At 36.2% G+C, this 24601-nt stretch overlaps 1 protein-coding gene across 1 annotated transcript in view; it reads right to left on the bottom strand.

The window, feature by feature from the left end:
- The window catches only part of LOC6040454 (metabotropic glutamate receptor 1), a 72015-nt gene that overhangs the window by 29985 nt on the left and 17429 nt on the right, over positions 1 to 24601 (bottom strand). The window contains exons 2-6 of the mRNA XM_038255028.1: positions 14291 to 14671; positions 14024 to 14213; positions 13746 to 13825; positions 9232 to 9567; positions 8353 to 8455 (exon numbers count right to left, since the gene is read on the bottom strand). Coding sequence (XP_038110956.1) covers positions 8353 to 8455; positions 9232 to 9567; positions 13746 to 13825; positions 14024 to 14213; positions 14291 to 14671 — 1090 coding nt within the window. The remainder of the gene's footprint in view (positions 1 to 8352; positions 8456 to 9231; positions 9568 to 13745; positions 13826 to 14023; positions 14214 to 14290; positions 14672 to 24601) is intronic.

Genomic DNA, 24601 nt, shown 5'->3' on the forward strand with positions numbered 1-24601 from the left:
GGATCAAGTGTCCCCGGGGATCAAGTCTCCCCGCTCTTCCCTACTCTACACAAAATTTGATATTTGAATGCACTATTACCAAGTTATAGTCACTTAAAATTACTACTTTGTTAACCACGTGATTTTTCACCTGTAGAAGTCCTGATCAAACTTGACTATTTCTTGAAATGTTTTTGTTCCGAAAATTTTAAAAAATGTTCTACAAATTTACTTTAAAGACCAATGGTTGCCTCTAGGTTAAAAGAAAACAGGAAAACAAAGTTTTTTATAAATCCAATTAAAATTCAAAATAGCGTCATTTTTTTAAATGACGATAGCTCGGCAAATATGCTTCTAATTTTCAATGCCAAAAAAATGAAATTATCATTAAATTATCCGTTCCTTCGGAAAATATTAGCAATGCAATTTTTATTTCGAGTGTTACTATTTTTCAGAGGAGTCTAGGCAAACTAAACCAAATTGATCAGACAATCCGTGCTCAAGATACATATTCTAATATTCAATAGCCTGCTTGTACGGGGTCTTGTATGAAGGAACTAATAATGCAAAATGTCTTATTCGATCATAGAAAAAATCCAGATTTTTTGTGATTAGATCCTATAAACATATGAAACACAATAGCTATTGCATTTCATATGTTTATAGGACCTAACCAAAATAAAACTCTAGAAATACACACAAAGTTTCATCAAAGCAAAACAAACATATATTTAACCGAGGTTTCACAGAATTGCTCTGGTCAAAAATTAATTCGGATAACAATAACAAAAACTCAATTCTTCAATCACAATTTCCACAAGGTTATCAGAAACTCCGTATTAACATTTCAAAAGGGCGAAACCTTAGATGTAAACAAACAGTCGATCCCACTTGCTCTAGTGACAGTTAACACTGAGTGAGAGTGGGATAGACTGCTTGTTTACATCTAAAGTTTTGCCCTATTGAAAATTAAATACGGATTACTTATTCTTCGACCCCAAAAGCTAATTACGGGTCATTCCACCTGAAGCGAAACACCATTTGAAAATTACCATCTCCGATTCTGCTCAAATTTGGCAGAGCTGTTAAGATTATCAAAACATGCAAAAATCCCGAATTTCATCCAAATTGGACCACCCCCTCCATTTTTGTACCCTCTCAAAAAATCGACTTTTTGGCGATTTTTGAGCGAAACCCCTATCTCCAAACGACGATAACTCTGGAACCACAAATCTTAGAGGGTCGGTCTTAGACTCAATTTTGAAGGAAATTGGACGTAGAATCCATTTCCGCGATCAAAATTTAGATTAAAATATGCTTTCTACCTGTATTGCGCAATTGAAAACTTTAAATGGCCGTATCTCAAAACAGCCCTGAGCAGTTCTCTACGGAATCGGTATTTTTTCTTTAATTTTAATTTTTGTATTTTTTAATCCGGCTGAAACTTTTTTGGTGCCTTCGGTATGCCCAAAGAAGCCATTTTGCATCATTAGTTTGTCCATATAATTTTCCATACAAATTTGGCAGCTGTTCATACAAAATGATATGTGAAAATTCAAAAATCTGTATCTTGAAGGAATTTTTGATCGAGTTGGTGTCTCGACAAAGTTGTAGGTATGGATATGGACTACACTGAAAAAAATGATACACGGTTTTTGGTGATTTTTAGTTTAACTTTTGTCACTAAAACTTGATTTGCAAAAAAACACTATTTTTAATTTTTTTATTTTTTGATATGTTTTAGAGATTATTGCCAACTTTTCAGAAATTTCAGAATGGGCAAAACTTTGACCGAGTTATGATTTTTGAATAATACGATTTTTCAAAATCGAAATATCGGTCGCAAAATTTTCAACTTCATTTTTCGATAAAATCGAATTTGCAATCGTGTACTTTAGTGAATTTTTGATTAAGTGCACGTTTTCAAGTTATAGCCATTTTAGGTAACTTTTTGAAAATTGTCGCAGTTTTCATTTTTTATATAGCCCATGTTTGCTCATTTTGAAAAATATTTTGAAAGCTGAGAAATTCTCTGTATTTTGCTTTATTGAACTTTGTTGATGCGACTATAGTTGCTGAGATATTGCATAAAAGCTAAAAAACAGGAAATTGATGTTTTCTGTTCACCCAAACAACCCAACATTTTCTAATGTCGATATCTCAGCAACTATAGGTCCGATTTACAATGTTACAACATGAAACATTCGTGAAATTTTCCGATCTATTCGAAAAAAATATTTTCAAAAATTTAAAATCAAGACTAACATTTCAAATGGGCGTAATATTGAATGTTTGGCCCGTTTAAAATGTTAGTCTTGATTTTAAATTTTTAAAAATATTTTTTTCGAATAGATCGGAAAATTTTACGAATGTTTCATGTTGTAACATTGTAAATCGGACCTATAGTTGCTGAGATATCGACATTAGAAAATGGTGGGTTGTTATGGTGAGATTAAGAAAACTTCAATTTTCCTGTTTTTTAGCCTTTGCATAGCAATATCTCAGCAACTATGGGTCGCATCAACAAAGTTCAATAAAGCAAAATATAGAGAATTTTCTCAGTTTTCAAAAATATTTTTATCAAAGGTGGGCAAACATGGGCACTAATTTAAAAAAATGAAAAACTGCGACTATTTTCAAAAAAGTTACCTAAAAATAGCTATAACTTGAAAACGGTGCACTTTATCAAAAATTCACCAAAGTACTTTTTTATTGCAAATTCGATTTTACATCGAAAAATGAAGTTGAAAATTTTTGCGACCGATATTTCGATTTTTTGAAAAAATCAGTATTGATTCAAAAAATCATAACTCGGTCAAAGATTTTTTGCCCATTCTGGAAATTTCTGAAAAGTTGGCATTTTATGTCCTCTAAAACAGCGATTCTCAACGGGGGTACCGGGCCTACTTGATTTACATGGGAGGGGGTACCAGCCTAGAAGAAGGTTGAGAATCGATGCTCTAAAACATACCAAAAAATAAAAAAAATTAAAAATAGTGTTTTTTTGCAAATCAAGTTTTAGTGACAAAAAGTTAAACTAAAAATCACCAAAATTTTTTTACCGTGTATCATTTTTTTCAGTGTAGTCCATATCCTACAACTTTGTCGAAGACACCAACTCGATCAAAAAATTCCTTCAAAAGATACAGATTTTTGAATTTTCACATATCATTTTTGTATGGACAGCTGCCAAATTTGTATGGAAAATTATATGGACAAACTAATGATGCAAATTGGCTTCTTTGGGCATACCGAAGGCACCAAAAAAGTTTCAGCCGGATTAAAAAATACAAAAAAAAATCGAATGACCGAAAACTCAGAGAATTGCTCCCCTATTTATTTTTTTTAAATTTGACCTCACCATCGTATTCCCCGTCCAATTTTACATAAGAATCACTTATCGACAGAAAGGAATATTTTTCGTTCCAGAGATATCGAATTTTAAAGTTTTAAGTATTTGAAATTACCTATAATATCTACACTCGCCGCATCTGCTAGAAGCACTCAGTCGTGCTGATCAATAATAACTACCTGGTGTTCTGTAAGATGAATTATTTTTTCAATTTTATACGATTTTGAGATAATCAATACCTTGAACAATCTATTTTTTGTTTAAGGAATATTTATTGGGTAATTTTTAATACACTATTTTTCCTGATCTCAGTGTCATTGAACCATAATAAGTAAAATTTGAACTTTTTATATTTATTTGCAAATGCTACAGAGTTTTTACAGTACAATTTTCGAAAATTTATCATTATTCTATTATTTTCATATTTTTTCTAATTTCTTCCCACTTTCTCAAATTATTTCTTTTATTTCTTCTTTTATTTGAAACGAGAACAAATGTAGAGCTGGCTGTAGTAGATGAAATAATTCTCATGGGTTCTAGAGCTTTTGCCATGTGCGGTAGCGAAATAGTGCCATTCAGCAAAAACCCCAAATTCTGCCTTAGGGTTTGAAAGATTGATCATATTAAACCGATTTTTATAATGTGTTTCATCAGAATAATTGATGATTTTTTTTTTTCAATTCTGGTACATTTAATTTCAAAAGCAATACCATATACTTCTGATACATGTGGATAACAGCTGTATCGTCTTCCAAGATTTCGAAATGATTGACAAACAAAAAAAAAGATTATTGTTCGGACGGTGTCGAAATGAACACAACTGAATAATAACACAACTAGATAATAAATCAGATTAATCGTTGTGATTTTCTTACCTTTTTCCAGTTTTATACTTTCCAGAAATCCTCCTCCTTAATCTTGCTTCACGAGAGTTTTATTCATATTAATTCATAATTTTTAACACGATAATGTATCGTACACTTTTTCTTAAGTTACAAGATCAATTACAATTTCCTGCTAGCTCTGCGGGAATTCCATTCTGCCCTGTATTGCGTGTCGTTCTTGCTTTGTACTGTGGGCTAGCACACAAATTCGCCGTATACAGCAGTTTCCTACAGTGGTGTACATTACATTTTTGCCTTATTTGCTAATGATTATTTGGGATGAAATCTTAATTCAATAAATAACCAGGTAGCAGTTATTGAACAGCGCTTCTGAGTGCTTCTAGCATATGCGGCGAATGAAGCTAATGTAGGTGTGTGTGTGTGTGTGTGTGTGCAACCAACCAAACGGGACCACGCGGTCGCTTCTTACAAATTGAGTTGTTTCCATGTATTTTTAGCTCTCATTCTATACATGCAAATAACTCGCATAGGCATTTGGAAGGTGTTAGCTCTGCCGAGCTTCGGTGACCCATTTCTACGCTGGCTAGCCGAGCGCGAGGTACTTCAGCTTTGTCGACAAGCCCCGCCCTGAAGAACGTTTGGACCAATCGGATTCAAACGTTATTTAGAACTTCCGAACCCTTGTCAAATGGACAAGGATCCAGCGCGTATATAGTTGATGGTGGTAACAGTATTCCTAATTCCAGTCATAGCTCACCAAGTCGCGATGGCCTAGTGGTTAGCATTTTTGCTTACCAATCCAAAGGACGGGGGATCGAACCCCGACTCGAGCGACTTTAATTTTTCGTACATGTTCAGAGTTTCAAGATTTATATTTCCTATACTTTCTCGTTGGGAGCAGATGGGAATCGAAATCGAACCCAGGACCATTCGCTTACAAAGCGAACACCGTAACCAGTCAGCCACGGCCGCGAATGAAGCTAATGTAGGTAATCTCAAAAACTAAAAATTTTAAAATTCGATATCTCTGGAACGAAAAATATTCCTTTCTGTCGATAAGTGATTCTTATGTAAAATCGGACGGGGAATACGATGGTGAGGTCAAATTTAAAAAATAATTAGGGCTGTTTTGAGATACGGCCATTTAAAGTTTTCAATTGCACAATACAGTTAGAAAACATATTTTAATCTAAATTTTGATCGCGGAAACGGATTCTACGTCCAATTTCCTTCAAAATTGAGTCTAAGATCGACCCTCTAAGATTTGTGGTTCCAGAGTTATCGTCGTTTGGAGATAGGGGTTTCGCTCAAAAATCGCCAAAAAGTCGATTTTTTGGGAGGGTACAAAAATGGAGGGATGGTCCGATTTGGATGAAATTCGGGATTTTTGCATGTTTTGATAGTCTCAACAGCTCTGCCAAATTTGAGCAGAATCGGAGATGGTAATTTTTAAATTTGCATTTTTTCTTGCACACTTCAGGTGGAATGACCCTTACATGAGAACAATACTGAAAAAATAAATAAAAATATCGATGAATTCATGAACATATCTGGAGCAACATTTGAAAAGGGCGCATAGGCATTTTGATAGCATGAACTGTTTTGCAAATTCCGAAACAACAAGTAGGGGGAGAGGGGGTAATATGCAACCCCGGGGCAAAATGCACTCCCTGCTTTTCTCGGTATTTGGAAGAAATTTTCCGGGAAAAAATCATAGAAATTGGAAGCTTAACATTGCTAAACCATGCTGGACAAATTTGAGCATCGCAGTATAAAAACAGCTCAAGTTATTTGCAAAACTTTAAAATGTTGAGTTTTCATCTAATTTTCATTGAACTTTCATTATGATTTTTGGACAGTATAAAAAGCATTTATTGATACTGTAAGTGTTGAGGTATATAGTTTTTGCCATAATCTTCATTATTCTGTAGATAGATGAGTCCAAATATATCAAAAAATGCATTTTTAGTTAAATTTTCAGCAAAAGCGTGGTCGGGTCAAAATGCACCGCTGTGAAGCTCCTTTGTAAAAACAGCGGTGTCATCTAGTGGTGACTAGTGAAAACTGCTTTTACCCGGTACATTTTGCCCCATGTTGTGGTGCATTTTGCCCCGTTGTTGTAGTGCATTTTGCCCCAAAGTTGCGGTGCATATTGCCCCGCATGGTTGTTTGAAATGAATCAAAAATGTTTTTAGAAATTTGATATTTTCGAACAATTTTGAGTTTTTTTAAACTTTTTTCACATGGATGACGAAGAATAAAAGTTGTTTTAGAACATCGAACAAAATTATTCCAAAGTTATGCTGTAATGTTTGAGAAATCACAGTTTTCCCCTAGGGGGTGCATATTACCCCCTCTCCCCCTAACCATTTAACAAAAACCGTGCTTTTAAAAGGTAGCTGGGGAGACAAGCTATAGGCAGTCAAACGTCATAATTACGCCCCACTAGAGGGCGCTGAAACTTGAGGTGATGTTTTCATTATAACCTACAGCGCGTAAGTTGGTTTGCAATTTAAAATTGTTTTATTTCATCATAAAATCAACATTAATAGCAAATTATACAATTTTCAGGTAAGAAATAAATAGCTTAATTGATATAAACGAAAATATTTTTGTGATGGCCGATTTAACCTGTTCATTATCTGATTCAAAATAAGGGAATGTTTTAATCAACCAAAACCTAACTAATCAATTTAGAATGTAGATTATTCAAGTGAACAAATATTTTTTAAAGTCACTTCTATCATAAAGGCAAAGCTCTGCTTGAAAAATGGTAATTGGAATGATTTTCAAAATTTGAAATCTAACCTCATTCTCGCGTTTTCAATCCGGATCTCAGAATTTTCAATGAAAAAGGCAACTTAGCAAAAAAATCAAAAAGTCAATCGATAGAACTTTTTATTTCTTACCACCTGTTAACTTTATTTTATTCCAAAAGATCAATTTTCTTTTAAAAAGCATTAAAATAGTTTTCACTCGCCTTTGCACTTATCGCGCAAAAACGTAAACGTAACCTTGCACTAAAGTTCTCCTACTCGGATGTAGGTGGCGAATCGAGTTTTTAGCTTTGGTTTTGGGGGCCTATAGGCCCCCAAAACCAAAGCTAAAAACTCGATTCGCCACCTACATTCGAGTAGAAGAACTTTGGTTTGACGTTTGATTGCCTATTGATTATAACTTCGAGGTTTATGAAAGAATTAGAGTGGTTAGTCTGTGAATAAGCAAAACAGATCAGACAGTCAAAAAACTTATGTGCCCTTCTCTCGTGTTGCTCCAGATATTAAATTTTTCAAAATCATCAAAGAGTTAATAAGAGAACAGACTGAAAAATATTTTATTACAAAGGATAAAAGGGCATTTTTTCAAGTTTTTCCCCTATCCCCTGCTTTCTGCTTATTTTAAAACAATTTCAAAGAGGGGGTTCGAAACCATTTCATAGATTTTTTCAGAAGACATAGGGTTGTGACTTAGCTTTTTTTTTCTAAAAACATACGGTTTTGGAAAATTCACAACTTTGTTAAAAAATATTGATATAAAAATAGGTTTTTATTAAGTCATCAATATCGGAAATAAATGCCGTTGTTTTGTTTGTTTGATGAAGTTGATGACGACAGCACCGAAACACCTTCTTTAAATCATTTCCCAGAGAATCCTCTGATACGTTCAACATTCATGAATGAATCGTTACATTGCGTTGGCTAGCCCAAGAGTGGAAGCGGGGGCTACATTCCGCAGGAACCGACATTCCTTGCCTTGCGGCTGTTGATGTGGCCGCACGGCATTATCCACCCTGGCGGGTTGGCTGGCTGGCTTTGTGGCCACGAACGGACTCGATGTGTATCAGAGAGTCAGAGTATTCTGTTCCCAGGATGGGATAAAACTTTCGAGCATCCTTTTCAGTGCTTGCCACCGGAATCCGTTCGTTTGCCCGGTGAATACGAGTTCTCTCATTTGAAGCAATCTCGAGCCAGGAATTCAACTCAATGGCATCTCTCTCTGTCTCTTGAGAGGGGGGAAATGGGGAATATTTTATACAGTTTAGTGAAAAGGCCTTAACAGTTTAGAAATATATGTTACGACACGAACAATGAACAAAAAATACAATGTACATATGTTTGCTGTTCCAAAGCCCCATGACAAATAGTTTAAAACGGTAGAACAATGTGATAATCTCACCTGTACAAAACGGTTTCTCCTCGACGTGGACCCCTTCCGGTCGTTGTTGCTGGTGCTTGTCCAGATCAGCTTCGTTGGTTGGTAGACGGCAGTTGAATTTGGTCTGGTGGAATTTGTTTAATGATTTATTATATCGTGCTTTGGCTTTTAGAAATACACAACTTGCCAATAACAATTTAGTTTGGAATTGGCATATAGAAAAGAAAATAAATAAGACGAAGCTATCCCACAGCTTTGAATTGTTTTGTAATGTATCAAATTCAACTTTGCAATTTGAGAAACAAACAAATCGAACAAATGCGTTCCCACCAAACTCTTCGCGATGTAATTTAAAGTCAAAGTCACTAATACACTTCCAACATACTGCTGCTAGATTTAAAATTCAACAGTGGATCAACCTTCATCTACCGATAACAACTTTTCCGAAAATTTCATCAGCTTATCAGTCTCTGTGACAAAAGCCAAACCCATCCATCTTTGTCCCCCTAGAAACATATTTATTAGAGCCGCACGAGCCAGGATGGAGTTCCGGAAACAGGAAAAGTAACATTAGAAAATCAACCGTCTGACGACACCGTCATCAGCTGAGTTAGACGTCAACGTGCCCTTCACGAGAGCATAAGCGATTAAAATAATCGTTTTTTGTTACTTGTTTTAGACCAAAATGGCACACTAAAATTGGGCGGATTTTCATGGGAAGATGAATGGACTAAGGTAAGCCACAGAGAATGTGGCGTTCGAAACAAAAGATTCCATCGCCCACCCCACCACAACCCACCAGAGATAAAAAGACAATGTTTTCATACAAAGGGAAGTACAAAGGGCCCCAAAAACGGACCGTTATTCAATTAACGAAGGACAATGCAAAAAAGGACCAACCTCCCAAAATTCCTGAAACCACGGGTTGCGTTTGTTGGTGAACGGGTTCAGCGAGAAGTAGTACTTGTCGAAGGACTTTACGTACGGGCTGTGGATCCGGATGGACATCGAACCGAGCGCCTGCCGTTCGTAGTTTTGGACCACGTCGGCACGGTCCGCCCAGCCGTCGCTGCCGATCAGCAGGAAGCGGTCCGTCAGGTTGAGTCGTTCGAGCGCTCGCAGCAAGCCCCGCACGGTCATGCCCTCGCAAAAGCACACCACCACGTTGGCGTTCGGGTCCTGCTGGATGTTCCGCAGCACGTCCGAGAAGGACTCGTCTTCGGCGTTGCTGAGAATCTGCGGGATGGAGAACATTTGTTAAGTACTTAAGTTCTGTTTTTAACTCACTGACTTCAAACAATTCATGCAAGGGAGTTAAGTGCTGTTTTTTTACACATGAATCAAGCTCCAATTCTTGAAATGTTAAAAAACGATTTGCAACTTTATGGGAAATTCAGTGGATTGTTTTTGTAACAATGCAGGATTTTGTTTCAGAGTGTGGCAATGATCCGCAAAGACCTAGAGCAACCTAATACAGGAAAAAGATCGAATGTGAAAAAAATTAAACATATTATAATGATTACAAACCGTCATCAAAGGTAACATTTTATCTAGGGGGTGAGATAGGGTCATACAAAAATGCTGCTCATCCCCGAGACCCAATGTCACCCCAAATCCCAAATTTTTTCTATGAGTTTTTTCATTCTTTCAAACATGAGCTGTTCTTTTTCAAAAAGAGATACTTTAAAAAAAAAATTGTAGGTATTTATTTTGTTTGTAAAAAATACGGTCGGAATGTTTTATTGAATTTTTTCCTTTCTTTCAAACATGAAAAGTTAAAAAAAGAGCATTGGGGGAAATTTTCGTATGTTTGGCAGGTTGAGCACTGGGTGATGAATAGAGAGAATACGTAACGTGATTTTCGAATGATTCCACTTTGTTTACATCTACAAAGTAGGAGGCTGTTCAAGCTCAAGCATGACTTTTTTTCTTACTGGTAAATGAGCTGTTTTATAATCAGTGTCAGTGGCTTTATTTTATCTTGTTTTTGACTTTTTTTGTTGGAAAATTGTGAATGTTTTCAAGTTTCAATCGATTAGGAGAGGTTTTTCTTTTTTTACGGGTGACGAAGAACTGCGGCGAGAGTGTCATTCTGCGATGTCGCAGATAAATTCCCTGGCTGATTTTGGAATCCTGCAGCTTTTCCTGGTCCAGCGAAAAAACATAGCGAAGCTGATCCAAAAAACAGAGAAGATTTTCAAGATTTTCTAAACCAGTAGGTTTTCAAACGAAATCAAACAATTAGGACAGCTTCTGGATGGAACGCATCGACTCCATAAACAATTTCAATTCATAATTATAAAAATGACTATCCCGACTTCAACTTTCTCAAAATTTCTTGACTTTAACTCCATGTCCTCAAAAGCCACAAATTTTTATTCTGGCAAAAAACTACTTTTAATGATCGATGACAATACTTTCTACTTTTGGCGAACAGTAAATTGGTTCCACTTTGACAGTTCCAAATTGAGGCCCTTTTACGAACCACTATTCAGCACCCAGGTTAAGCACTCGCTCCTCACTTCATCAAATTTGCTTATTTCCACTATTATTTTGTAAAGCTGTAGATAGAAACTTGCTTGCTAACATGCTATTAGGCTATTTATCACTTGATTCCAGTTGAAAACGCTTTTTATGAGCTGTAACTGAACGTCAAACTGCTGAAATGGCAACATTAGAGGCACGGTGGAATTAGATGCTGTTCCCCTAATCTTGCTTTTTTTATTATTTTTGTAAGTTTTCTATCCTTGATGGTCATACTAGTTCCTTAGAAAATGTGTTTTATTGAACATAGAAGTAAAATTAATAAGAACCGTTCAGGGGCCATCCTTAAACCACGTGGACACCTTAGGACCTTATGGCGATTATCCACACTCCATACATTTTTTTTGTATGTAAAACTGTCCACGAAGGGGTGGGGGGGGTTTGAGGTTTCCAAAAAAGTGTCCACGTGATTTATGGATGGTCCCTTCAAAACACCTTTTTAAAATTTGTTTTTCAATACCGTCATCAGGGGTGACATTGGGTCTGGGGGGTGACATTGGGTCATACAAATTTCTGCTTTTTTGTATGACCAAATCTCCCCCCTCCCCCCCTCAGACCCAATGTCACCCCTGAAGATGGTATTGTTGCGTTTAGGATCCCTTTAAAAGTTTTTTTTTTTTTTTGTAAAAAAAGAATAAAATCGACCTTTTGTCTACTTTCGACCTTTTGTCCATTTGACCATTTGTCCATTCGACCATTTGTCATTCGACCTTTTGTCCATTCGACCTTATGTCTTCCGACCTTTTGTCATACATTCATATTCTAATCGACACTGAGGAATGTCCTCTTCAAGGTTTAGGCATTGTAGCTCTGAATAAAACCTAAAAATTGCTTTTAAAAGATTGCAAAAAATTTGCGTCGTTCCAGAGAAATCGACAAATTTGAAAAACGTAACGCATAGTTTAACAACGTTTTTGGTCCGTTCGATGGTCCGTTTATATTATTATGCCAGAATTGAACTAAACGGCACAGCCCAATTCGTTAATTATCGATAATATGGCAGGTTTTCATGCAAAAACCACACATTTTGCAAATTGAGAAATTTATATGCAGCAGTTTTTTAAGCATAACTTTTGATGTGCTTTACTAAATCTTGTAAATTTCAATGGGGACTTAAGGGGCCCAATCAACCGGACCCTAAGATGACAGTTTTCGTTAGTTGCGCGTATTCACCGTCAGATGGCAAGTGGGCCTCGTCGGAATCCGCCAAACAAATACGCCACTCAAAATTTGCATAGGAAACTTTGTTTTCGTGACGGCTTTTGCGGCACACTCATTTCAACTGTTTAGGCAGCGAATGACAAATATTGTTAAAGCTGCCTGAAATAAATTAACCACCACCATTTCAACTGTTCTAGACTAATATTTGAACGTGGCGTATCTCTAAACAAGTTTTTAAAGAAAATGATTCCAGAATGCAACCAAAACAAGACAAAAACTATATTTATTTTAAATATTCACCATTTTCAAAAGTTTGGCTAGATAATATCAAAGGCCGCCATCTTAGGCCCACTGGGCCCTCAAAACGGGGTACGCTCAGCTGTCAACATGCTCCCGGGCTGGGCCCAAGACGAATCGAATGAAAATCAAAATCGGCTCAGCCAGTCTACATACAGCCAAACACACAGACATTTGCTCAGCTGGTGATTTTGAGTCGATATGTACACAGAAAAAAAAATGATGGTAATATTCATCAGGAAATGATGACAGATTTTGTGGCAAAAAAAAGATTAATTTTACCCCAGAAAATGATGAATTTTCATCAGTTTTTGATGTATATTCATCAGGTTCACATTCTTACACATTTTTTATGTAATATTACTCAAAAAAGAGGTAATATTCAACCTACTAAATTTTCAACATTCCAAAATTCAACTTTTTTTTGTGTACAAATGAAGGTAGGTCTAGGAGGTCTAATGAAAAAGTTCATTTTTCGAGTGATTTTATAGCCTTTCCTCAGTAAGGTAAGGAAGGCAAAAAGCTCTAGCTTGTAAACAAAGAGTATATCCTGCTCACGTCACACATTAGAAGTGAGCAGGATACACTCTTTGTTCACAAACTCAGTTCAAATTTCTGATTTGAGATTGTAATTTTTATTTAAATTGTCAAATAAAAGACGATCTAAAGATATTTTGTTTATTTATATTTTTACATAAAAAACTGAAAGTAACGTTACCAAAAAATTCAAAACGCTTAGTTAGTATTATGTAAGACACTTAGACGCTGTCGTGCTATCTTGTCACGCGTCGCTTTTTGACGTTACGAGAAAAGCGTGTTTTCATGTTTGGCCTTAAATACACAACGATTAGAGCACGCAATGTTAACAATAACAAACAAGATTCTCCGCATTATCTCGAAAATTGGTTGAATTTTGTTGCAGGAGTCCGAGTTATAATTACAATTTTTACGGTAGTCGGGCATGTACGTGTGTCAAACGCGTTCTGACATGAAATCCCTTTGGCCAGTTGTCGCACTTTCAACCATTTTCAGAGTGTGTCATGATAGCACAAATTGAATCTTCTCTTACATGAAAAGTGAAAACAAAACACGGAGTTTTTTCAGTTGTTATTAAATATCTCAGGATTGAAATCGAATTTGGGGATCTGTGAAGGTAAAAAGGTGTGATATTTTGAGCTACAATAAATGGCGAACTCAATTTGATCCATAATGCACGTGCGACAAAATAGCACGACAACGACGACTTACTGTCAAGAGGGTTAACGACCTTATTGCAGCCATTTCAGTAAAATTTTATTTTGAAAAATGTGTTAAGTGACGGCGGGTGTACCCGAACATGGCAAAAATTGCATTACGTTATATTTGAATGAACTTATACCAAAATCGATGCAAAATATTTAAAAACAACTTACCGAATCTTCCCTCGCTATACAAACGCCATACTTTTCCGCCAACTCGCGGAACGCCTGAATTCCCGATTGGCCATAATTTTCTGCAAAACGCGAGAGAAGGGGTTATATTAAATTAGACGAAACTGCATACTCGACGTTAATACTTAATGGCTTTCAATTTCCCACCCCGCCAAAAAATCATAACCGCGCAGAAATGGCGCCAAAATTGGAAACAAAGAGTTGAAATGAAAAACACCCCCTTAAAATAAAATAATAAAAACTCGTAAAATAGCTCTTACCGTCGGTGTTAATGGCCGACACGTAGGTCCAGTTGAACTGGCGCACCAGGTCGACCATCACCTGGGCCTGGTAGTAATCGGACGGAACAACCCGCATAAAGCTGCTGTACCGTGCCTTATCGGAGAGATCTTTCGAGGTGGTGGAGTAACCGATCTGGGGGATGGCAAACAGCTGAAGCAGATTCTGGACCTGTTGCGGCGAAGGTTAAAACGTTCGAAAAAGGGTGTTTATTTGTTTATCTTTTTTTAAGGTGATTGCATCAGTACCTGTAGTGCCACCGAACTGGACCCCGGTCCGATGACCCCAATCAACGTTGACCGGTACTTGCTGACGGGTTTCCCATACTTTGAGGTTATGTTTTGGTTGACGGCCAAACAGGTGTCGTCCGGTAGCAAGTTGTTTCGAATGTTCATCGTACCGTTGCTTTTGAGATCTTTCCTCGGAGTGGCCACCGTAGATCCGGACGGTGGGGATATCGAGTCCCGGATGAGTTCGATGCTCTGCTGGAGGGCCACCGGGGCGTACCAGCACGAGTCGCGGATTTCGACGCCCAGTGTAATGTTCGGCAGAAGCGAAGGATTTTGATTGATTTCGTCGATGGTTTTGAACGTCACTTCCGAGCGCTGGATGCCGTATGTTTCGCGGATCTGGAGAGGGGGAGTGGGAAAACGAAATTGGCTATCAATAAATATGGCACGGATTTATCATTTATTTAGGTTTAAGGTGATAGAGTTGAAAATTTATGTCCCAGACATTTGAAGGGAATGTATTGTGTCGAAGTAATAAGCCATTTTAATTCAATCAATTTTATTTTTGTTACGATTGCATCGAATAATAAATCCTTTTGATGAAGTGAAACAGCAATTCCATAACGGATACCTCCATTGTCTCGAATGTACTTTCCATTAATATGAAGTAAACTTAGACAGTTCAAATGAAAGCTTAGTTTGCCAATTACAAGGTCTTGGGATCAAAGAGCTCACAGTAGCGTGAGTCACGGATATATGAAAAAATGTGTTTAATTTCGAGCGCATCAACCGGAATTTTAAAGTACTATGACATCAGAAGCTATCATGAAAATTTTATGATTAATGTTTAGTTGCTCCAGTGTTGATCGGAAGTTATTATGGTACTTTATTCAGTTTACTATGGAGAATTGTAACTTTTTTCATGTTCTTAGAAAAAATGCATATTCGTTGCTTTCTTATAGGTATTGAACCACAGAACAATTTTGTAGAACATCGCAAAGCGCTAGGAATCGATCCCAAAAAGAGTTTTATGGAGTTTACTTTTTTCAGCAAAATGTCATAACATGCTCAAAAAATTAACCTGCATCTTTTCTAGATCAAATCCTAGCGCTTTGCGATGTTCTACAAAGTTGTTCCCCGGATCAAACCCATTAAGAAATCTCTATGGGGGAAAAAAACTCAAAACTTTAAAAATCGATATCTCTGGAACGAAACATACCGGGTTAAGAAAAAAAATCTAGAAGAAGAGTTAAAAATTTAAAAATAAATCAATTCAATTGATTGAAATCCCAGTCTAACTTCAGATCAAACATTAACCAAATAAGCTCTAATTTTCAAAATCCCATTCCAACTTCAGATCAAAACTGGAGCAACTAAACATCTGGGTGATGAATAGAGAGAATGCATTACGTGATTTTCGAATGATCCCACTTTGTTTACATCTACAAAGTACTACAAAGTAGGAGGCTGTTCAAGCACAAGCATGACTTTTTTCTTACTGATAAATTAGCTGTTTTATAATCATTAGCATGTGTTTTATTTTGTCTAGTATTTGACATTTTTTGCTGGAAAATTGTGTATGTTTTCAAGTTTCGATCGGTTAGAAGAGGTTTTTAATTTTTACGGGTGACGAAAAACTGCTGCAGCCAGGGTTATCAGGCCAAAATTTTAAAAATCTTGCAAAGTATCGATAAAAAATCTGGAAAAATCTGGCAGACAAAAATCTAACAGTTTTGAATTGTGAAGGGATAGGAATATATGGATTATTTAAAAAGTTTGTAGAATTCAGATTGTTTGACCGATTTTATGGCCATAAAAAATGATGAATTGCCATTTTCTTTTCGAAAAACACATTCTAAATTTTTCGATTTTCAATAAATTTCATTCATTTTAATCAAAAAGTTGTTCAAAAAGGTCATACAGTAAAAAATCTGTCAATATCTGGCACAGAGGAGATGAATCTTTATTCTGGCTGACACTTGAAAAATCTGGCATTCCCATATTTATCAGGCAACCTGGCAACCCTGGTGTCAGCACTGCCGCAAATTCCTTGGCTGATTTTGGAATCCTGCAGCTCTTTCTGGCCCAGCAAATAAACATCGCTAGTTCTAGCGAAGCTGATCCAACAAACAAAGAATATTTTCACTAAACCAGTATGTTTTTAAAAGGAACCAAACATTAAAGACAGCTTCTGCATCGATACAACCGCATCAACTCTATAAACTACTTTCTTTATAATTTAAAAAAAATGACGATCTCACCTTCAAATTACTTAAGAATTCTCAACTACAAATTCGGGTCCTCAAAAGCCACACATTTTTCATTTTGGCTAAAAAAACAATTTTTTATGATCGATAACAATACTCTCTACATTTGGCGAACAGTAAATTGGTTCCACTCTGACAGTTTCAAATTGAGGCCGTTTTGCGAACCACTATTCAGCACCCAGCTAAACCTTAACCAAATAAGCACAAATTTTCAGGTTATCTTCTGGAACTATAGTGCTTGAAATTTCCGGCTGATGCGTTAGAAATTAAACACTTTTGTCCTTTTTATACATCCGTAAACCACGCTAGTTCACAACTGACAATATTTTTCTATGATTTTCCGGATATTTTACGTAATATATCAAAAATGGGGAATATCCATTTTCAAGATTTTGAGAAATGATTTTTAGAAATAAACTAACCTAATCCACCTATGTGGTTGATGCCTTCCCCACTTTTTACCAAAAATGGGTAATATGAGTGGTTTGGACACACATTTCAGCTTTTTTAGATCCAGAAAAAAACACAGATATAACTTATGTGGTAATAACTCGAGACAGGGTTGCCAGATCTTCAATGTTTTGGACTCATCGGAAAGGCCTTTCAATTGCCTAACCAACGATGGGTCGGATGATGGATCCGGACATAGTTTACGTACATTTAAGTGAGATCCGGCTTCAAAATTGTACATAAATATCACTTAAGTGGTCATAACTCGAGACAGGGTTGCTAGATCTTCAATGTTTTGGACTCATTGGAAAGGCCTTTCAATGACCTAACCAACGATGGGTCGGATGATGGATCCGGATATAGTTTACGTGCATTTAAGTGAGATCCGGATATTTGTGAAATACATTTTTATACATAACTTTTGAACTACTTATCGAAACTTCAAACAATTCAATAGCGATGTATGGAACCCTAAACCAAGTCGAATGCAACTGGTTCGATCAAAATCGGTTCAGCCAGTGCTGAGAAAACTCAGTGAGAATTTTGGTCACATACATACATACACACACACATACACACACACATACACACACACATACACACACACATACACACACACATACACACACACATACACACACACACATACACACACACACATACACACTAGGGTGTTTCATCCAAAACCAAAAGTTCTCAGAATCAGGCAAACCGAGGTTCCCCTAGTAGAGGATACCCATAGGGACTCTCATGCCAAATATCAGCCCATTTGGTTGAAAATTGGCCTGTCCCCAGCGAGTTGAAATTTACATGGAAATTACTATGGGATTTTTATGCTTTTCGTTCAATCGATCCTACAGGTCAGGGGACAACATGGATTCACTCGGAATAAAGCCAGGTGTGTAGGGGATGGTCCAACGAACAAATTCCAGAAGGAATTAGGGTTGTCCATTCTGTCCCCAAGGTGCGCATTGGATCGACGTCCGGTGCCTCCAGATTCAACGATCCACCCTTCAAATGTACGCATTGTCCTTAGTATGCTATGACGGCTAGGTGAAAATTACGACGCCCCATGTCAGACGGTGAACACGTGGATAGGCATCGATTGCATTATTATTACAAAATCATCATGTTACGTTATTTAGAATAGTTCAAATTGTTATAGGAACATCAATAATTATAATTTTATTACTTTAAAGAATGTTTCTGAGCCAAAACTTGAGTGTACGCTCTGCCACGTGTTCACCGTCTGACATGGGGCGTCGTAATTTTCACCTAGCCGTCATAGCATACTAAGGACAATGCGTACATTTGAAGGGTGGATCGTTGAATCTGGAGACACCGGACGTCGATCCAATGCGCACCTTGGGGACAGAATGGACAACCCTAATTCCTTTTGGAATTTGTTCATTGGACCATCCCCTACACACCTGTCTTTATTCCGAGTGAATCCATGTTGTCCCCTGACCTGTAGGATCGATTGAACGAAAAGCATAAAAATCCCATAGTAATTTCCATGTAAACTTTAAACCACTGGGGACAAGCCAATTCTCAACCAAATGGGCTGATATTTGGCATGAGAGTTCCTATGGGTATCCTCTACTAGGGGAACCTCGGTTTGCCTGATTCTGAGAACTTTTGGTTTTGGATGAAACACCCTAATACACACACACATACACACACACACATACACACACACAGACATCTGTCCAGTTTTCGATTCTGAGTCGATATGTATACATGAAGGTGGGTCTAGGAGCTTTTAATAAAAAGTTCATTTTCAGAGCAGGATTATAGCCTTACTTCAGTGAGGAAGGCAAAAAGGATTTCGGTAAATCATTCAAACCTAAGGTACCGTGCTTCTCCATCGAAATAAGTTCTCAAAACATTTTGCTGGAGAAGCATGATGCTTTAAGTTCAATTAATGAAGGGGAGAGAGGGGAGATTTGATTTGAGCATGTTTACAAAAGCTGATAAATTTTGTTAACAAAGCATTTGAAAAACAATTAGAGTCATCTTCAAATATGATATAGGAATCCATGTACGAAAAACTAAACCGATTAATTGAACTTTTTATTGATTGATGACTTAATTGTTTTTCAAATGCTTTGTAAACTAAATTTATCAGCTTTTGTAAACATGCTCAAATTTTGATTAAATGCGAATATTTTAAGGTTTTAAATATTTTTCAAAGCAAACTATATATATATAATATATTTTCTAAGAAACAAACAAACAATTTTTTAACAAATCTTCACCAAATATTGTTTGTAAACAGGTCACAATCCGAAACTTGATATTTCCTTTATCACTTACTATTTTCATGTTCTAACATTTTGATATACTTTTTGATAACGTTTTGATTTGTTACTTAGTTTAAACTCAGAATATATAAACAATAATTTACCTTCGGGAGCATTTGAAAATATATTTAACATTTCTAACAACATAGTGAATACCGTAAACTGGGGTCAATCGGGACACATGGGGCGCATTGAGACAGCAGTTTTAACCATGTTGGAGCACAATATTTTGATTTTTCTGGTTGGTTTCTGTTAGTACAGACTCAGACCAACAAAATGTGTACATCCATTTCCAAATTTAAAAGCTTTAAGTACTCTAAACACTGCTGTCCCTCTTCAGACTGTAGTCCCGATTCGCCCCAGATTACGGTAGTACTACAAAAAATCTTGAACTGATAGAAATGAGTGCAAGACAAGACAGATCGTAAACATTTTGTTTTTTATTTGTTCATTTCATAATTTTGCAAGAAACTTAAAATAGAGAGAGGGCAAAAGTTTCATAAAAGAAAAACAAAAAGCATAGCAATAATTACCTATGCTAAAAAATAAGAAGTAAAAACATTTCTAAAAGCTACAAAACGGGCTTTGATTTAAAAAATCATACAAAAATACTCAAATTATCAGCTTCCAAGGGATTGAACACGATTAAATTCAATTGCTCAAAGAAGCTTATTCTATCCCTGTTCCATTCCTCATCGTGAACTGTCACACCCCGCCGGAAACACAGTTAACGAAGGGAATTTTCTCGCGCCAAATTTCCCGCCTCAGTTCCGCTGGTTTCGTGGGCCAACAGGTGAATCCAAAGTTTCTTCTTGTTGAGAGAAAAAAATGTATTCGATGTTAAACGATGGTGTCAGATGGGGTGGGGCATTCGAGGGGCAAAGCTCATCAATAACGCCACGTGTGTGATGTTCAAAGATAAAACCACACATCGGGCACACACAACGCAGCCCGAAAAAGCTTACACTTCTGAATGTGGAACAGAACACGAGGACAAAAAAAAAGCTAAACTCGTTTGCAATTTATAAAATGCGGTTTGAAAAAAGCGCGCGCCACTTTCGTCGGGGCAAATCGTAAACGGTAATGTGATTTTCCTATCTCGTTTATTTTTATTTCACTCGCTCTTCGGAGGGAGAGGGGAAAATGTTCCACTGACTTTGTCTCTCCCTACCACTTGGAACACAGTCAATCGTACAAGGCATCTTTATGTTGGGGTTGAACCGGGTCTTCCCCGACATTCAATCAATGGGAAATTCTCTTTAGAAATGTGGTATTTTAAAAATTTAAGTTTTTCCACATCAGTTGTCATTAATTTTTTTCTCTTTAGCTTTAAAGAATTTTTTTTTATAATCATGTATAATTTAAGATTTTCTCGTGTACATTAGTTGCAAAGGAAAAAAATAAATTAATTTATCAGATTGATTTATGATTGTTTTTTCAGTGGACTATCTTCTCTTTAAATAAGTATAAATGTCATTTTCTAGTTCCAGATATTCCAGATGCTAATCTAATAATTTTTGTGTTGTTGTTTTGGTGTTCGACGAAATGTTCGACACTTTCAGAGCTCTTTTTGCCACAAATACAACTTTTCGTTTTTTTTTAACTTTGATCAGTTACCATGTATTGGAAATTTTACTCATTGGATAACCTATAGAAAAATATGTATGACTGGAATTTGAGTTCAAGAAATAAAAAAAATAAAAAGGGGGTTTTGACCAAGAAAAAAATAATCTGTAAATGCCAAGCAAGGAAACGTTATTTGTCAAACCATGTTTGATTTAATTCTAAACAAACATTTGTTTAACCAGATAACTTAACGAATTAAGTATCAGAAATTTCAAAAATATATCCATAAGTGTTCAAAATTATGGATAACAAAGTGCTGTTCTTTTCACAGTTATTGTTTGTAAAGATCTCAAGAAATGTGTTTCCAACGGCAGGTCTTGAAAAATGCCTAATCAAAATCTAATTATATTTTCAAGAATAACTTTCAAGAATGTTGAAGAGTACTTTCAGTAAAAATGAAAATGTTTTCATCGTTTTGCTTGATTTCAGTTGAGGCCGCTTTCAGTGAATAAATTACATTAACTTTAGCAGTTAAATATTAAAACATGATTTTTTTAAGATTTCGTAAAGAATTGACACAATTCTGACTCAACTTTCCCCGACAATCGTGTGTGATGTGATATACTTTCTCCCTGCCAAAAAACACCCCCCAAATCACGCTTACAGACACAGACGAGAGAATGTGTTCCAGTTCTTTGTTCGACTGACATCAAAGTTGTGCTAAGTCATTTTTTTTCTGGCACCACCATCCCATCGCGTAACTTCCCCCTCGATATCAGGTGGGGGATGGGTCCCAGGTGAAGGATATCGTTTAGTGTTCTACCAGCCCCCAACTCCCTTCCAACGCGCTCAGACACGCCTCCAACGTTTGCTAGATTCAATTATCTGGGAAATGATGACAAATTGAATTCGTTCGCAGCGAGTAGCGTTTTTGTCATTAGCGGACAGAGAGGAGGCTCGTTTATGGGCCTTTTTATGCGAGTTTATTGAGCTTAAGAGGCATCGCACTTTTGTTCTCACTTTTTTCATGTTTTTTGAGTGATATATTTAAATTAAAAGTATGGTAAATTTATCATTTCATACTCAACATAAGATTAAGCAGCACATTCCCAATAAAGATTGATTAATTTTTATCTCCATAAGTTTTGCAGCATCTCTCACCAAAAAAGCTTCAAATTTATAGTGCAACCTACTTTACACGCGCGTTTATTAAATTAAGTTCTCCGACCATCAACCCAAATAAAAACACATCGTTCTCAACGGTTGCGAGAGATCATGCTTGTCACTTCATTCACAAGTTTTTTTTCCCCCAACTGATGGAATCACTCAACCAATCAAGAGCACTAGAGAAGGAGGAGGAAGAGGAAAATAGCTTCCATGTGGGAAAATGGTTGTTATCGAGCTCCTCAATTGCCGCCATAAAAGTTTTCCCCTGGGCGGTTCGCAGTGGTCGTGTTGTATAAATGTCAAGCAAATTTTGTTCTTGTGAGAAATTACAAAAAGTCGAATGTGTTATAGTTAATCGAAGAGATAAAAAAAACAGAATTATTTTGACAAAGCTTTACTAATGTTGCTTAAACGTGCAAAACTGATTCAAACCACTGCAATACATCTGGAAAACATCAAAAAATGTTGTTGTGTTTGTATCTGATCTATTTTGACCAGAAGATAAATGGACTCAATAATCTATGGACTGTGGCGGTCATCACTCTCGTTTCTCTAGCATATTACACTGGGTAGTAAACATTATGTTTAATTTTGTAATGAATTTCTTTTGTAATGAACAGTTTTTGTCCACCCTTCCCATAACGATTTTCCTATAAACCAGAGAGCAGAAAAAATCTGCTGAAAATTAAAATTTTCAAAAAAAAAACAAAAAAAAAACCATTGCAAGCTGTTTTGAATGCATTGCGAATCGTTTATCAATTTTTGTTTCCAACTTGATGCATTATAATTATATTATTAAAAAATAAATAAACGATAGTTGGAGACTTTCTAATGTCTGTTTTTGTTTTTTCACCATTTTTTTTCCAAGCATATGTCTTAAAAGTCAGGGTATGCTTTCTTATTCGCGATCAAAAGCTCAAAAATTCCGACAGGTGGCGCAAAGCATCGAAGAATGACGATTCAAATTTTCGCTGTTTGGTTACATAGGAATGCAAACTAAAAATTGAATTTACAGCTCTTAGAACTACTTTTGAGAAAAGTTCAAGTAGTACGAGTGTAAACTTTTTGCCCTCTATAAATTAATGCAATAAAAAAAATTTAGGAAAAATAATTTTGAAAAAATAATATTGTTTAAAATGATAGAGCATCAAAAGTTAACAAAGTATCAGCTCGAATTTTTGCTCAAAAGTTGTTTTGAACGCTGGAATTTTACAAAACAGAATTCGCATACATAACCCAGGAAGGTGCTGTGTCCTATCCATCGCCTAGACCAGACCAAAATCCATGATAAAGCTGTCACACCAAATCTGTCAGACCAAGACTGTCAGACCAAAGAGCAAAAAGTAAACAATCTTGGTCTTCGACGTAGGTGCACAGAAATCAAGAAAAGAAAATTTGAAAAATAATTTAATTTTTTTAATTCAATGACTGGTTTTGGCCTGAGACTGGGACGGTTTTTGGACTGCAAAATTGAATGTACGTCAGAGTATGATTAAAGTGTGCGGCGGGCTGTACACCGACAAGGAAATAAGCAGTTAAAAGCCTTATTCTTCCACTTTAAATTTTGATCGCGTTTTCGTTTTACACCTGAACAATCTTGAAATTATTTATACGGATTTAAGATTCCTCTCTTTCCATCATTCCCTTGACATAACCTCAACTTTTGAGCAAAAATTCGAGCTGATACTTTGTTAACTTTTGATGCTCTATCATTTTAAACAAAAATTATTTTTTTTTCATTTTTTTTTGCGTTAATTTATAGAGGGCAAAGAGTTAACAATCGTACTACTTGATTTTTTTCTCAAAAGTTGTTCTATGAGCTGTAAATTCAATTTTAAGTTTGCATTCCTATGTAACCGAACAGCGAAAATTTGAATCGTCATTCTTCGATGCTTTGCGCCACCTGTCGGAATTTTTGAGCTTTTGATCGCGAATAAGAAAGCATACCCTGACTTTTAAGACATATGCTTGCAACGTCGTAGGCCTTGCTTCTGAATTCTGAGAAATTTTGAAAATTGTCACTTTTTTCTCACTAAAACTAAAATATCTCGGCTCTGGAGTGTTGAAATTGCATTTTCTTAGAAGGATAAATGTTAACCGTGATTTTTTTCCAGATGTATCCTAGTCCATTTTAATCTATGGACAAAAATCTATCGTTTGAAAAAATACACACCTGATTCCAAGCAATTTTAGGAAATTTGTTTAAAAAAAGTAAATGTATTTTATTATTTTTTCTTGTCTAACAAAACATTGATCCTAACATCAAAATCTATCATTTAAGAAGTGTGCACCCAAAATTCCTCGACTGACCTCAAAACAGGACAGGCGAATGTATATATTTTTAAAAACAAATTTATCAAATTTGGTGCACAAGCCAAATTACAAAAAAAGCAAAGCAATCCACTTTAACGACCCCCTGGTCTTTTGTGGTCTCTATTGAAAGTTTCTGGTCATTTCTAGGCGTCCGAAGGTTATGTGTGGTGAGTCACCCAAAACCTCTTTTACGCAAATGGCCCGATGTTTTACTTCCCCATCCGACAGAAGGCCAGGAGGATTAGGCGGGAATCGAACCCGCG

Source organism: Culex quinquefasciatus, chromosome 1 (assembly GCF_015732765.1).
Source record: "Culex quinquefasciatus strain JHB chromosome 1, VPISU_Cqui_1.0_pri_paternal, whole genome shotgun sequence".
Lineage (NCBI taxonomy): Eukaryota > Metazoa > Arthropoda > Insecta > Diptera > Culicidae > Culex > Culex quinquefasciatus.